Source organism: Schistocerca americana, chromosome 9 (assembly GCF_021461395.2).
Source record: "Schistocerca americana isolate TAMUIC-IGC-003095 chromosome 9, iqSchAmer2.1, whole genome shotgun sequence".
Lineage (NCBI taxonomy): Eukaryota > Metazoa > Arthropoda > Insecta > Orthoptera > Acrididae > Schistocerca > Schistocerca americana.
This window is the reverse complement of record NC_060127.1, coordinates 178,494,066-178,508,828: the sequence shown is the minus strand read 5'-3', so window position 1 is coordinate 178,508,828 and position 14,763 is coordinate 178,494,066. Positions and strand designations below refer to the sequence as shown.

General features: G+C 45.1%; 1 protein-coding gene across 1 annotated transcript in view; it reads right to left on the bottom strand.

Annotated features, from left to right (window-relative positions):
• LOC124550796 (neprilysin-1-like) overlaps positions 1–14,763 on the bottom strand; it is a 487,987-nt gene that overhangs the window by 228,418 nt on the left and 244,806 nt on the right. Inside the window, exon 8 of the mRNA XM_047125521.1 lies at positions 7,574–7,862. Within this exon, the coding sequence (XP_046981477.1) occupies positions 7,574–7,862 (289 nt within the window). The remainder of the gene's footprint in view (positions 1–7,573; positions 7,863–14,763) is intronic.

The following is a 14,763-nucleotide window of genomic DNA, read 5'->3' as shown; positions in this document are numbered from 1 at the left end:
ATGAGTCAGATCACCAACGAGTGCGATCTTTTTACAGTTGGCAACACCTTTCACCCACACCGAGACAGATTCTGATTCATTTATTTTACGACGATTCCTGGTCCTGAGAACCAAAGGCATAGTCGACATGTAATATGAGTCAAATGGCTCTCAGAACTATGGGACTTAACATCTATGATCATCAGTCCCCTAGAACTTAGAACTACTTAAACCTAGCTAACCTAAGGACATTACACAACACCCAGTCATCACGAGGGACATGTAATACGATGAACCCTTATCTCTGTTGTACACTTCACAAATCCGAAATGTCCGATAAGCGTTGACATCACGTGAGTTGAAATTATCTAGCCCTTCTACTTTATCGACTTTTGGTCCGCGTACAAGAGCAACGGTGACCCAGCCACTACCGTGTTCATTCGCATCCTTGTTAGCGAGTGTGAAGCTCAAAAATCCACCGCAAAACACCGACGCACCATGCAAGATGACTTGGGCGCCTACGAAATCGTTGGTAGTAATAGAAATGTCGTCTATTGCTTTATGGGTGACCATCCGGTTCTACCGAGCTCTGTTGCCTAGTGGGCTGCAGTCATCCCATGTGAGACCAATTGAGGTGCTACTTGACAGCGAAGTAGCAGTTCAGAACACGAAAGCTGCCCACATGTCCCTCTATATCCACATAGAGTGATGCCTATGTGCTGAGGATGACATGGCGTTCGGTTGGTACCATAGCGCCTGTCTGAATGGACTTTAGTTTCAGTTTAGTTTTTTGGTTTTATTTTTGTGGGACATGTGGTTTTGTTAAGTGCAGCATTTGTGATTAAAATGAGTTCTACTCATTTAATTGCTGTGTAATACACGAAGTTTATTCGGAAAGTATGGAGCGATCGGTCGCAAAATGGAAAATAGTGTGAAAATCTGATGAAGCTTTGCACAGATGCGTTGGGCACTGTGTCTAGTACGCCCGTCGATTGTATCATGTCGCTCTTTTCAGTTCTGAGCTCACAGTGAGAACGTAAAGATGGCTGGAAATTAGCGTCTCCCGCCAAGTATGAGGGCCTGGTGAAAGATTTCGCCTGAAGCTATGCAATCCACGTAATATAGCTGTCATGCTGTTAGTTCTAAACGACAGTTCTCGGCTGCACTCTGCAGAGGCAATGAAGACGCTCCTGCAGCGTTTTCGATGGGAAGTGTTTGGTCTCCTACAATACAGCCCGTAATTGGCTACCCCTGAGGTTCATCTCTGCTCAAATGAACCGCTAGCTATGAACACAACCATTTGGCACAGAAAACGAGCTGTAGTCCAGAGTAGAAACTTGTCGAAAAGCACTGGCGGCTGTCTTCTATAACGAGGGAATTGAAAAGTTGATACAACGCTACGACAGATGTCTGAGTGGCGACTGTGTAGAGAAGCAGCTGTAAGGTGTAGCTAACGGTTGCCAATAAAACAGCTTTGATTCTCAGTGTGTTTTCCATTTCGCGACCTATCTTTCCTTACTTTCCGAACAGCCCTCATATCAAGGCTATTTGGAGGGTGACTTCCTCAGTTACAGAGTTTTATCTTATGAATCTATAATATTGTTCCAGAAACCTTTTTAAATCTCGAACATCAATAACATATATATATGTGAAAATTTGTCCCAAGGTTGGGATTCGAACCAGAGTCTCCCACTCAGTAGGCTGATGCGCTAACCACTGTGACAGACAGGCACTGTGACTTCGCACAGCGGCACACTTTATCTTAGCACGCCTCCCTCCCAATCCAAACTCCCGTTCACGCCTCTGCCTACTCCGTATTGTCCCTCAACTCGAACGTCATTGACATCTGCATACATACAGAATTTAATGGTGAATAAAATTGAGGATTTTTTTAAAAATTACTTATATAACGTGCGGACGATTAGGCGTCCTTCGTCGGCCTTGAAACAGAAGGTCCTCTACCATGGAGCACGTGATATTTGCAGAGACACTGTGTTTCCTTATGTCTTCACTATTTTCCCTGTCTAGAAAACGGAGAAAGTTCGTTGCCAGTAGCTTCATTTTCAAAATGTAATGGTTTTCGTAACATTTTTTTTGTAATGTTTCTTCTTAATCTGATTTCAGTCACATATTGTTTATGTGTGGTAAATTAATAATATACGGTACCATACTGACACTGTTTTGTGGACGGCAACATTTTTAAAATTGAATAGAAAATTTTTGTAGGTACATCACCATGTTCTACGTTGGAAGAATTTTTCACATTTAGAAAACCTAATTTTTCTGGAGTAACATGTGCAGTCTCTGAGGAAGAGTGAAGCACATACCAAATGGATGCTATAATTTCCATATAGAATAAGAAAATGTAATAAACTTTTATTACAGGGAGGGCTGGAGCCGAAGGCTGGTGAGGGAACGTTGCGAAGTTGGATTGACGATAGAGAAAAACCACTAAAGAGCGGCACGGTTTTACGTGGGCTCTCTGAGTAGGCGCGAGAGCGTAACGGATGTGTTCAAGAAATTCCAGTGGCGGACGCTACGGGAGAGGTTTGAGTAGCACGGACAGGTTTACTCCTGAGATTTCGAGACAGTATTCGTCTAACTGTTGGGATACTCCCTTCAGAAAGAGATTCACGGAATCCAGATTTATTTGATGGCTCCTGCGGTACTGCACCAAGTTTTGTGGTACATTATTTCACAGCGTGCACACGGGCTTGAGGATGCCGCAAGTGAAGTGCCGAACCTGGTAGATCAAAGAGAAATACACTGCTGGCCATTAAAATTGCTACACCACGAAGATGACGTGCTACACACGCGAAATTTAACCGACAGCAAGAAGATGCTGTCATATGCAAATGATTAGCTTTCCAGAGCATTGACACAAGATTGACGCCGGTGGCGACACCTACAACGTGCTGACATGAGGAAAGTTTACAACCGATTTCTCATACACAAGCAGTAGTTGACCGGCGTTGCCTGGTGAAAAGTTGTTGTGATGCCTCGTGTAAGCAGGAGAAATGCGTACCATCACGTTTCCGACTTTGATAAAGGTCGGATTTTAACCTATCGCGATTGTGGTTTATCGTATCGATACATTGCTGCTCGCGTTGGTCGACATCCAATGACTGTTAGCAGAATATGGAATCGGTGGGTTCAGGAAGGTAATACGGAACGCCGTGCTGGATCCCAACGGCCTCGTATCACTAGCAGTCGAGATGACAGGCATCTTATCCGCATGGTTGTAACGGATCGTGCAGACACGTCTTGATCCCTGAGTCAACAGATGGGGACGTTTGCAAGACAACAGTCCGACGACGTTTGCAGCAGCATGGACCATCAGCTTGGAGACCATGGCTGCGGTTACCCTTGACGCTGCATCACAGGCAGGAGCGCCTGCGATGGTGTACTCAACGACGAACCTGGGTGCACGAATGGCAAAACATCATTTTTTCGTATGAATTCAGGTCCTGTTTACAGCATCATGATGGTCGCAACCGTGTTTGGTGACATCGCGGTGAACGCACATTGGAAGCTTGTATTCGTCATCGCCATACTGGCGTATCACCCGGCGTGAAGGTATGGGGTGCCATTGGTTACACGTCTTGGTCACCTCTTGTTCGCATTGACGGCACTTTTAACGGTGGTCGTTACATTTCAGATGTGTTACGACCCGTGGCTCTACCCTTCATTCGATCCCTGCGAAACCTTACATTTCAGCAGGATAATGCACGATCGCATGTTTCAGGGGATGTAGGGGCCTTTCTGGATACAGAAAATGTTCGACTGCTGCCCTGGCCAGCACATTATCCAGATCTCTCAATAACTGAAAACGTCTGGTCAATGGTGGCCGAGCAAGTGGCTCGTCGCAATACGCTAGTCACTACTCTTGATGAACTGTGGTATCTTGTTGAAGCTGCATGGGCAGCTGTACCTGTACACGCCATCCAAGCTCTGTTTGACTCAATGCCCAGGCGTATCAAGGCAGTTATTACGGCCAGAGGTGGTTGTTCTGGGTACTGATTTGCGTGAAAATGTAATCACATGTCAGTTCAAATATAATATATTTGTCCAATGAATACCCGTTTATCATCTGCATTTCTTCTTGGAGTAGCAATTTTAATGGCCAGTAGTGTAAATACAACTGACTGAAATGCGGCTGCTGTTTGGTATTTGCCCTACATACATATTACACTGTTCAGCGAGAATATTATGAGCACCGACCTGCCACCCGCAGTCTCGCGGTTCTAGGCGCTCAGTCCGGAACCGCGCGACTGCTACGGTCGTAGGTTCGAATCCTGCCTCGGGCATGGATGTGTGTGATGTCCTTAGGTTAGTTAGGTTTAAGTAGTACTAAGTTCTAGGGGACTGATGACCACAGATGTTAAGTCCCATAGTGCTCAGAGCCATTTGAGCCATTTGAATCACCGACCTACTATCGATATAACAGCGTCACCTGGCGGGGAATGGCTCGTAGTCGGACACACACACGGTGCATGTAGTATCAGTGAGCGTGCTGTCCGTGTGGAGAACGGGGAAGGCGTGCCATCTACGTGTGTTTGACCGAGGGCAGATCGTGATGCCCCGGAGGCTCGGCACGAACATTTCGGAAACTGCACGACTTGTAGGGGTTTCGACGAATGCTATGGTGGGTGTCTTCAACACGTGGCGAAACAAAGGCGATACCTCGTCCAGACGTCGTGGGGTTGGGTGACCACCCCCCATTATGGATGACGGACGTCGTAGGCTTGGCAGACTGGTGAAACAAAAGAGGCGGCGAACTGTGGCGGTACTAACATCAAACTTTAACACTGGACAGATTGTAGGTGTGTCTGAACACACAGTACACCAAAAACGTCTAACGATGGACCTCCGCAGCCAACGACCCATGCGTGTACCAAAGTTAACATCAAGACACCGCCAACTACGACTGAAATGGCCACGTTACCATCGGCACTGGACGTTGGCGCAGTGGCAGAGCGTTGCATGGTCTGATGACTCCCGCTACCTTCCTCATCATGCGTATGGGAGAGCGCGGATCTATCGTCTTCCAGGGCAACAGCTCTTTGACACCTGTACTGTGGGACGCTGGGCAGCGGCTCCATCATGCTTTGCGGAAAATTCGCGTGAGCATCCACAGCTTGTACAAGGCGCTATGACGGCTGAGGAGAATCGTACGGTGGCTGCAGACCACTTACACCCTTCGTAACGATCCTATTTCCCGACAGCAGTGGCATTTTTCAACAAGACAATGCGCCATGTCGCAAGAGCAGTAGTGTGATGGAGTGGTTCGAGTAACACAGTGACGAGTTCAAATTGATGTGCTGCTTCCCCAGCTCTTCAGATCTGAATCCGATCAAGAAGATCTGGGATGTAATGGAACGTCGCGTGAGAACTCATCGCCCCCTCTCCATAATGTACGAGAATTACTGGAGTGTGCAGATGTGGTGTCAGTTCCCTCCAGCGACTTACCAAAGTCTCATTGCTTCTATGTGATGAAACGTCGCCGCTGTTACCAGTGCAAAAGGTGGTCAGACCGGCTATTAGGTTGTTGTTGTTGTGGTCTTCAGTCCTGAGACTGGTTTGATGCAGCTCTCCATGCTACTCTATCCTGTGCAAGCTTCTTCATCTCCCAGTACCTACTGCAACCTACATCCTTCTGAATCTGTATTCATCTCTTGGTCTCCCTCTATGACTTTTACCCTCCACGCTGCCCTCCAATACTAAATTGGTGATCCTTTGATGCCTCAGAACATGCCCTACCAACCGATCCCTTCTTCTAGTCAAGTTGTGCCACAAACTTCTCTTCCCCCCAATCCTATTCAGCACCTCCTCATCAGTTATGTGATCTACCCATCTAATCTTCAGCATTCTTCTGTAGCACCACATTTCGAAAGCTTTTATTCTCTTCTTGTCCTAACTATTTATCGTTTCACTTCCATACATGGCTACACTCCATACAAATATTTTCAGAAACGACTTCCTGACACTTAAATCTATACTCGATGTTAACAAATTTCTCTTCTTCAGAAACGCTTTCCTTGCCATTGCCAGTCTACATTTTATATCCTCTCTACGTCGACCATCATCAGTTATTTTGCCCCCCAATTAGCAGAACTCCTTTACTACTTTAAGTGCCTCATTTCCTAATCTAATCACCCGACTCAATTCGACTACATTCCATTATTCTCGTTTTGCTTTTGTTGATGTTCATCTTATACCCTCCTTTCAAGACACTATCCATTCCGTTCGACTGCTCCTCCAAGTCCTTTGCTGTCTCTGACAGAATGACAATGTCATCGGCGAACCTCAAAGCTTTTATTTCTTCTCCGTGGATTTTAATACCTACTCCGAATTTTTCTTTTGTTTCCTTCACTGCTTGCTCAATATACAGATTGAATAACATCGGGGAGAGGCTACAACCCTGTCTCACTCCCTTCCCAACCACTGATACACTTTCGTGCCCCTCGACTCTTATAGCTGCCACCTGGTTTTTGTACAAACTGTAAGTAGTCTTTCGCTCCCCTTCAGAATTTGAAAGAGAGTATTCCAGTCAACATTGTCAAGAGCTTTCTCTAAGTCTACAAATACTAGAAACGTAGGGGTTAATAACGATGACATTGTAATTCTGTCAGAAACAGCAAAGGACTTGGAAGAGCAGTTGAACGGAACGGACAGTGTCTTGAAAGGAGGATATAAGATGAACATCAACAAAAGTAAAACAAGGATAATGGAATGTAGTGGAATTAAGTCGGGTGATGCAGAGGGAATTAGATTAGGAAATGAGACACTTAACGTAGTAAACGAGTTTTGCTATTTGGGGAGCAAAATAACTGATGATTGTCGAAGTAGAGAGGATATAAAATGTAGACTTGCAATGATGAGGAAAGCGATTCTGAAGAAGCGAAATTTGTTAACATCGAGTATTGATTTAAGTGTTAGGAAGTCGTTTCTGAAAGTATTTGTATGGAGTGTAGCCATGTATGGAAGTGAAACGTGGACGATAAATAGTTTAGACAAAAAGAGAATAGAAGCTTTCGAAATGTGGTGCTACAGAAGAATGCTGAAGATTAGATGGGTAGATCACGTAACTAATGAGGAGGTATTGAACAGAATTGGGGAGAAGAGGAGTTTGTGGCACAATGTGACAAGAAGAACGGGGCGGTTGGTAGGACATGTTCTGAGGCATCAAAGGATCACAAATTTAGCATTGGATGGCAGTGTGGAGGGTAAAAATCTTAGAGGGAGACCAAGAGATGAATACACCAAGCAGATTCAGAAGGATGTAGGTTGCAGTACGTACTGGGAGATGAAGAATCTTGCACAGGATAGAGTAACATGGGGAGGTGCATCAGACCAGTCTCAGGACTGAAGACCACAACAACAACAACAATATTGTTCTGGCTGATCAGTGTAGTTACTCCGACATACGCCCGCCGAGAAAATGAGAGAAGCTGTAGCCTAGACGGAGGCTTGCCGGAGGTCGTCCTCCCCGCACGCCATTCGGAAATGGAATGGAACAGGCGCCGGGGGGGGGGGGGGGGGGGACAGTGCCACTAACGGTTAGGTGACCTGGGGAGGGTAGGTGTACACCGACCTTGCGCAGACTCTGCTCGAAGTCCAGGATGCTCCAGGCGGCCTCGTCCTGGAGGTCTCGGTCCAGCGCGGCGGCGCTGCTCCTGCCCCTGGTCCAGACGTGTGCGTGGGTGGCGGCGGCGCGCACGTAGTCCACGTAGGCCAGCTCCTCCCTGGAGGCCGCCCTCCGGCGACTCTGGCTGACGACGGCGCACAGCCGGCCGCCGCACTGCCGGGGCTCCGCTGGGCGAACCTGCTGGCGCGCCCTCATACGCCACAGCTTGCGGATGCGCTCCTCCAGCTCCTGGTGCCTGCCAACGAGGGTCTCCGTCACGCACTCCGAGCGTTACAATCACACAGACGGCAAATGAACCGAATAAGTTGAAAAGGACATGAGACAGCGTTGCCAGATGTACTTGCCTCTATATACACTACTGGCCATTAAAATTGCTACACAACGAATTTGACGTGCTACACACGCGAATTTCAACCGACAAATGATCAGCTTTTCAGAGTATTCACACAACGTTGGCGCCGGTGGCGACACTTACAACGTGCTGACATGAGGAAAGTTTCCAACCTATTTCTCATACACAAACAGCAGTTGACCGGCGTTGCCTGGTGAAACGTTGTTGTGATGCCTCGTGTGAGGAGGAGAAATGCGTACCATCACGTTTCCGACTTTGATAAAAGTCGGATTGTAGGCTATCGCGATTGCCGTTTGCCGAATCGCTACATTGCTGCTCGGGTTGGTCGAGATCCAATGACTGACTAGCAGAATATGGAATCGATGGGATCAGGAGGATAATAGGGAACGTCGTGCTGAATCCCAACGGCCTCGTATCACTAGCGGTCGAGATGACAGGCATCTTATTCCATGGCTGTAACGGATCGTGCAGTGACGTCTCGACCCCTGAGTCAACAGATGGGGACGTTTGCAAGACATCACCCATGTGCACGAACAGTTCGTCGAAGTTATCACTAGCATGGACTGTCAGCTCGGAGACAATGGCTGCGGTTACCCTTGACGCTGCATCACACACAGGAGCGCCTGCGATGGTGTACTCAATGACAAACCTGGGTGCACGAATGGCAAAACGTCATATTTTCTGATGAATCCCGGTTCTGTTTACAGCATCATAATGGTCGCATCCGTGTTTGGCAACATCGCGGTGAACGCATATAGGAAGCGTGTATTCGTCATCCCCATACTGGCGTTATCACCCGGGGTGTTGGTATGGGGTGCCATTGGTTACACGTCTCGGTCACCTGTTGTTCGCACTGACGGCACTTTGAACAGTGGATGTTACACTTCAGATGTGTTACGACCCGTGCCTCTACCCTTCCTTGGATCCCTGCAAAACCCTACATTTCAGCAGGATAATGCACGACCGCATGTGGCAGATCCTGTACGGGCCTTTCTGGATACAGAAAATGTTCGACTGCTGCCCTGGCCAGCACATTCTGCAGATCTCTCAGCAATTGAAAACGTCTGGTCAATGGTGGCCGAGCAACTGGCTCGTCACAATACGCCAGTCACTACTCTTGATGAACTGTGGTATCGTTATGAAGCTGCGTGGGCAGTTGTACCTGTAAACGTCATCCAAGCTCTGTTTGACTCAATGCCCAGGCGTATCAAGGCCGTTATTACGGCCAGCGGTGGTTTTTCTGGGTACTGATTTCTCGGAATCTATGCACCAAATTTGCTTGAATATGTAATCACGTGTCAGTTCTAATATAATATATTTGTCCAATGAATACCCGTTTATCATCTGCATTTCTTCTTGGTGTAGCAATTTGAATGGCCAGTAGTGTATAAAAGGCAATGTCCTCACTAGCTGACTCACCATCGCCCAGCCAACACCGCTGATGGCAGAAACTTGAAATTTGGAGAAGATGTATATCTTACACTGTAGGCGTCATTTAAGAAGGAATTTTTCCAATTTCAACCTTAAGGAGGTGAAATAGGCCATAAAACGTCTTATGAAAAAGGTCGCTAGTAAGACAATTTCGAAGCTGGACCTACAAGAACGCCATAGCAAGACTGCATGGAATGCGAAGAACGGGATGCCTTGGGACTGGCGTACGCCAATATCCACGCAGCTAGGCCATCAACAGGTAGAGAAGATACCCACTGACTGAACTGACGGGAACACTACCAGCAACCAGTGGAATCACCTGGGACATGCGTGGAGAGATACCTGGATGGTGAAGAGAAACAATGTACGACAGTACGGGGATTATTTGATTTTTGTTCCCTAGGATAAAACTTCTTATCCTCTATATAAATGTCAGTCCTGACTGACTGACTGACCTACCATCGCCCAGCCCAAACCGTTAAGGATAGAAACTTGATATATGGAGAAGGTGTGGTTCTTATACTGAAGGCGTCGTTTAAGAAGCGATTTATCGAAATTCCGACTGTAAGCGGGTGGAATAGGCGAAGAAGGTTTCTTTTTTAAAAGTCTCGCTATTAAGCAAATTTTGAAGCTAGATATACGAAAATTTGTGTTTGGTTTCACGGTCAGATACAAATACATTTAACCCTGTGGGGGTGAAATAGTAGCTGATAGCATTTTTCAAAAATATATACTTATTAAAGAACTACTGAAGTATTTTTAATGCTACATCTGTGAACATTGGTATTTGACTTCTCAGTTACTAACAAAAAATGCGTGTTTCAGTGTTTTTGGGAAGTGAACCCCTGAGAGGGTGGAATAGCGGATGAGATTTTTTATGAAAATATTTTATTACGAAAACATTTTTAACGATAAGTCTATGAAAATTTAAATCTGACTTCTCAGACAGAAATAAAAAGTACCGTATATGTTTCACTGTTTTTGGAAATTCAACCCCTTTGGCAGTGAAACGCATTTTTCTGTGTAAATATATTTTTGTCTTCTCTGTTGGAAATAAAACATGCGCATGTCACTGTTTTTGGGAATTCAGTCCCTAAGGTAGTGAAACGGGGGTGAAACGTTTTACGAAAATATTTCATTACGAAAGCATTTTAGAGTTGTATTTTTGAAAACTGGTGTTTGGCTTCTCGGTTAGAGATGAAAAATTTTGTGTTTCACTGTTCTTGGTAAGAATACTCAATTCAATGAACTGTGAATGAAGCCCGACCAACAGGCATTACATGCATTGATCAAAAATGATAGTGCATTGAGGATGGCTAGTTTCTAGCTGAAATCTAGATCTGCCAATAAAATCTCAAAAGGACGACTGATAGCTGAAATCTATTATTTACAAGTTTTTAAGTACATTGTTTCAAAATACAGTATGATACCTAAACTATCATTGCCCACAGAAGGTCTGGGGTTGTTATAGTATAAGTACTACATGAAACGTCTTTTTGCTACAAAGCACTGGCCAATTTCATATTTTCCGCAATTCTGTACAATCGACTGTCCCTGAGCGCAAAGTTTACATCTTCATACTCAATCCAGTGACCAAAACTATCATACCGTATATCATTCACTGTCACAGGAACTGCTGTTTTCTTCTTCTTCCGGTCTTGTTGTCCATCCCGCACTCAAGGCCAGGCTTGATTTTCACAGAAAAGGTAGTCCATTTGCAATGTTCAAGGTAAGAATTCGCTAATACATTTGTAAATCTACTTACATTCGTGTCTGCTAAAGACGCACGCTATTCAGAAACTTCTCACCAGAGACAACGGGATATTGCTGTGTGTGAGAGCGTAATTGTTGCATTCAGGCACCGACACCCACCCAAAGACGAAACTTAAACATATTGCAGAAAACAGTGTACGACTTAGATGTTCCGTGTGAACAACAAGGGTTAAAATGAATGGGTAAATAGTTAAGAATCATAGATATATGAGGTGTGAGTTAGACCTCTAATCTACATCAATATCTACGTGATTACTCTGCCATTCAGAATTAAGTGCCTTGCTGAGGGTTCAATGAACCACCTTCAAGCTGTCTCTCTACCGTTCCACTCACGGACGCCGCGCGAGAAAAACGAGCACTTACATTTGTCTGTGCGAGCCCTGAGTTCTCTTATTTTATTGTGATGATCATTTCTCCCTATGTAGGTGGGTACCAACGGACTGTTTTCGCTATCGGAGCCGAAAACTAGTGACTGAAATTTCATGAGAAGATCGTCTTTGTTTTAATCATTGCCAATCCAATTCACGTATCATGTCTGTGGCCCTATCTCCCCTATTTCACGATAATACAAAACGAGCCGCTCTTCTTTGAACTTTTTTCAGTATCATGCGTCAGTCCCACCCGATATGGATCCCACACCGCACAGCAGTACTCCAGAACAGGGCGGACAAATTATAGTGTAAGCAGTCTCTTTAGTAGATCTGTTGCGCCTTCGAAGTGTTCTGAAAATGAATCACAGTCTTTGGTTGGTCATAACCACAACATTATCTATGTGATCGTTCCATTTTAGGTTATTTGTAATTGTAATCCCTAAGTATTTAGTGGAATTTACAGCCTTCAGATTTGTGTGACTATCGCTTAATCGAAATTTAGCTGAGTTCATTTAGTACTTATGTGAATAACTTCAGACTTTTCTCTATTCAGGGTCAATTTCCACTTTTCCCACCACACAGATATCTGATCTAAATCATTTTGCAATTTGTTTTGGTCATCTGATGACTTTACAAGACGGTAAATGACAGCATCGTCTGCAAATAATCTAAGAGGGCTACTCAGATAGTCTCCTATGTCGTTAATATAGATTAGGAACAATAGAGGGCCTATAACACTTCCTTATGGAATGCCTCTTCAGCTACTGGGTCTGTGAGGATAGTAGCTCCTATAACAGTATTTAGCATAGTTTTAATCTGCGAACAGGTAGGATTACAAAGTTTCAGACGATTCAGATCGGTTGTAGTATTCTAATCATAGATCGGTAAATAACTACGAGGGTAAGTCAATTTGTGGTGTCACCGCCAGACACCACACTTGCTAGGTGGTAGCCTTTAAATCGGCCGCGGTCCGCCAGTATACGACGGACCCACGTGTCGCCACTGTCAGTGATTGCAGACCGAGCGCCGCCACACGGCAGGTCTAGAGACACTTCATAGCACTCGCCCCAGTTGTACAGCAGACTTTGCTAGCGATGCTACACTGACAATTACGCTCTCATTTGCCGAGACGATAGTTAGCATAGCCTTCAGCTAAGTCATTGGCTACGACCTAGCAAGGCGCCATTACCAGTTTATATTGAGATTATATAATGTATCAACAAGAGCGATGTTCTCCAATTATGGATTAAAGTTAAGTATTGTATCAACTACGTACTTTATTTATTATACTCAACTCCTTTAATTGTTCCAGACCTCACGCCAGCCTGCGTGAGCTTAACGCGTGCTTTTCGGCTACCGGGTATAGTGGATTGGCTGTCTGGCCAGTCCACTACACAATTACTATATATACTCTCTACTTCGACCATCGTCAGTTATTTTGCTCCCCAAATAGCAAACTACTTTAAGTGTCTCATTTCCTACTCTAACTCCCTCAGCATCACCCGACTTAATTCGACTGCATTCTTATATCCTCCTTTCAAGACACTGTCCATTCGGATCAACAGCTCTTCCAAGTACTTTGCTGTCTCTGAGAGAATTACAATGTCATCGGCGAACCTCAACGTTTTTATTTCTTCTCCGTGGACTTTAATACCTACTCCGAATGTTTCTTTCGTTTCCTTTACTGCTTGTTCAATATACAGATTGAATTTTTTTTTGTAATCAAATTTTTTTATAATCAAATAGGAAATTTACAAGAAAGGTCCCGAGTTCGAGTCTCGGTCCGGCACAGTTTTAATCCGCCAGGAAGTATCAATTTACAAGAACATCATTTTTCTATATAGTCTCCTGGAGTTTCAACGCACTTGGTCCATCGTTGTACAAGCTTCCTGATGCTCTCATAAAAGAAGGTTCTCGGCTGAGTTGCGAGCCAGGAATGCACCGATTCTTTCACTGCTTCGTCCGAGGTAAATCGACGGCCCCTTAATGCCTGTTTGAGTGGACCAAACAAGTGATAGGCAGAAAGGGCAAGGTTGTGACTATACGGAGGATGACCCAGTACTTCAAATTTGAGTTTCTGGAGCGGTTCAGCAGTGTGGGCAGCAGTATGCGGACGGGCATTGTCGTGCAACAACACAACACTTTTTGACAGCAGTCCTCGGCGTTTGCTTCGAATTGCAGGCTTTAGCCTGACAGTAAGCATCTGACTGTAACGTACACTGTTTATTGTTGTGCCCCTTTCCGAATAACGTTCCAGTGCTGGACCTTGTGCGTCGCAAAAAACCGTAAGCATCAGTTTTCCTGCGGACAGTTGGGTCTTGAACTTTGTCTTCCACGGCGAATTTGGATATTTCTATTCCATATTCTGCCGTTTAGTCTCCGGCTCGTAATGATGGATCCATGTCTCGTCACCGGTAATGATCCTGTCTAAGAAGTTGTCCCCTATGTTAACATAGCGATCCAAACGTTTTTTGCAGATGTCCGAGCGCGTTTGTTTATGCAACTGTGTGAGTTGTTTTGGGACCCATCTTGCACAAACTTTTTGAAATCCAAGTCGGTTGTAGATGAGTTCGTGGCAGAACCGTGACTAATTTGCAGAAGATGTGCCACTTCGTCTGTTTAGGACAGTCATTACACGTGAACGCTCAATGGTTTCTTCATTTGTGGCGGTAAACGGTCGTCCGGCTCCTCCATCTTGCGTAACACTTGTGCGACCATTTCGGAATTTTGCAATCTATTCGTAGACGCTTCGTTGTGGCAGAACACTGTTCCCGTACTGTGCCTAAAGTCTTCGATGAATTTCGGCCCCTGATACGCCTTTCGACCGCAGAAAACGGATCACTGAACATTGCTCTTCTTTGGTGCAGATAGACGCGGAGCAGCCATGGTTAACAGCACGGCAGCGATAACGAAACTAACCCAGCGGCTTGAAAATTGCAGAGATATAACAGCAAATGAACAAAGCATGCGTCATCAAGCTAAAACGACGGTACTATGAAACTAGGATGACCATACATCCCGGTTAATCGAGATTGTCCCGTTTTTTGAGGCTCAAAAATTTGCCCCGATTTTTTTTTTTTTTTTTAAACAAGCAATTTGTCCCGATTTTCAAGGATTATTTTCAGACATTTACAAAGTGGTTAAAATATTTTCTGAGTGTCGATTTTATAAACTATCAATTGAAACTGACATTCCGTACGTTGGTACCC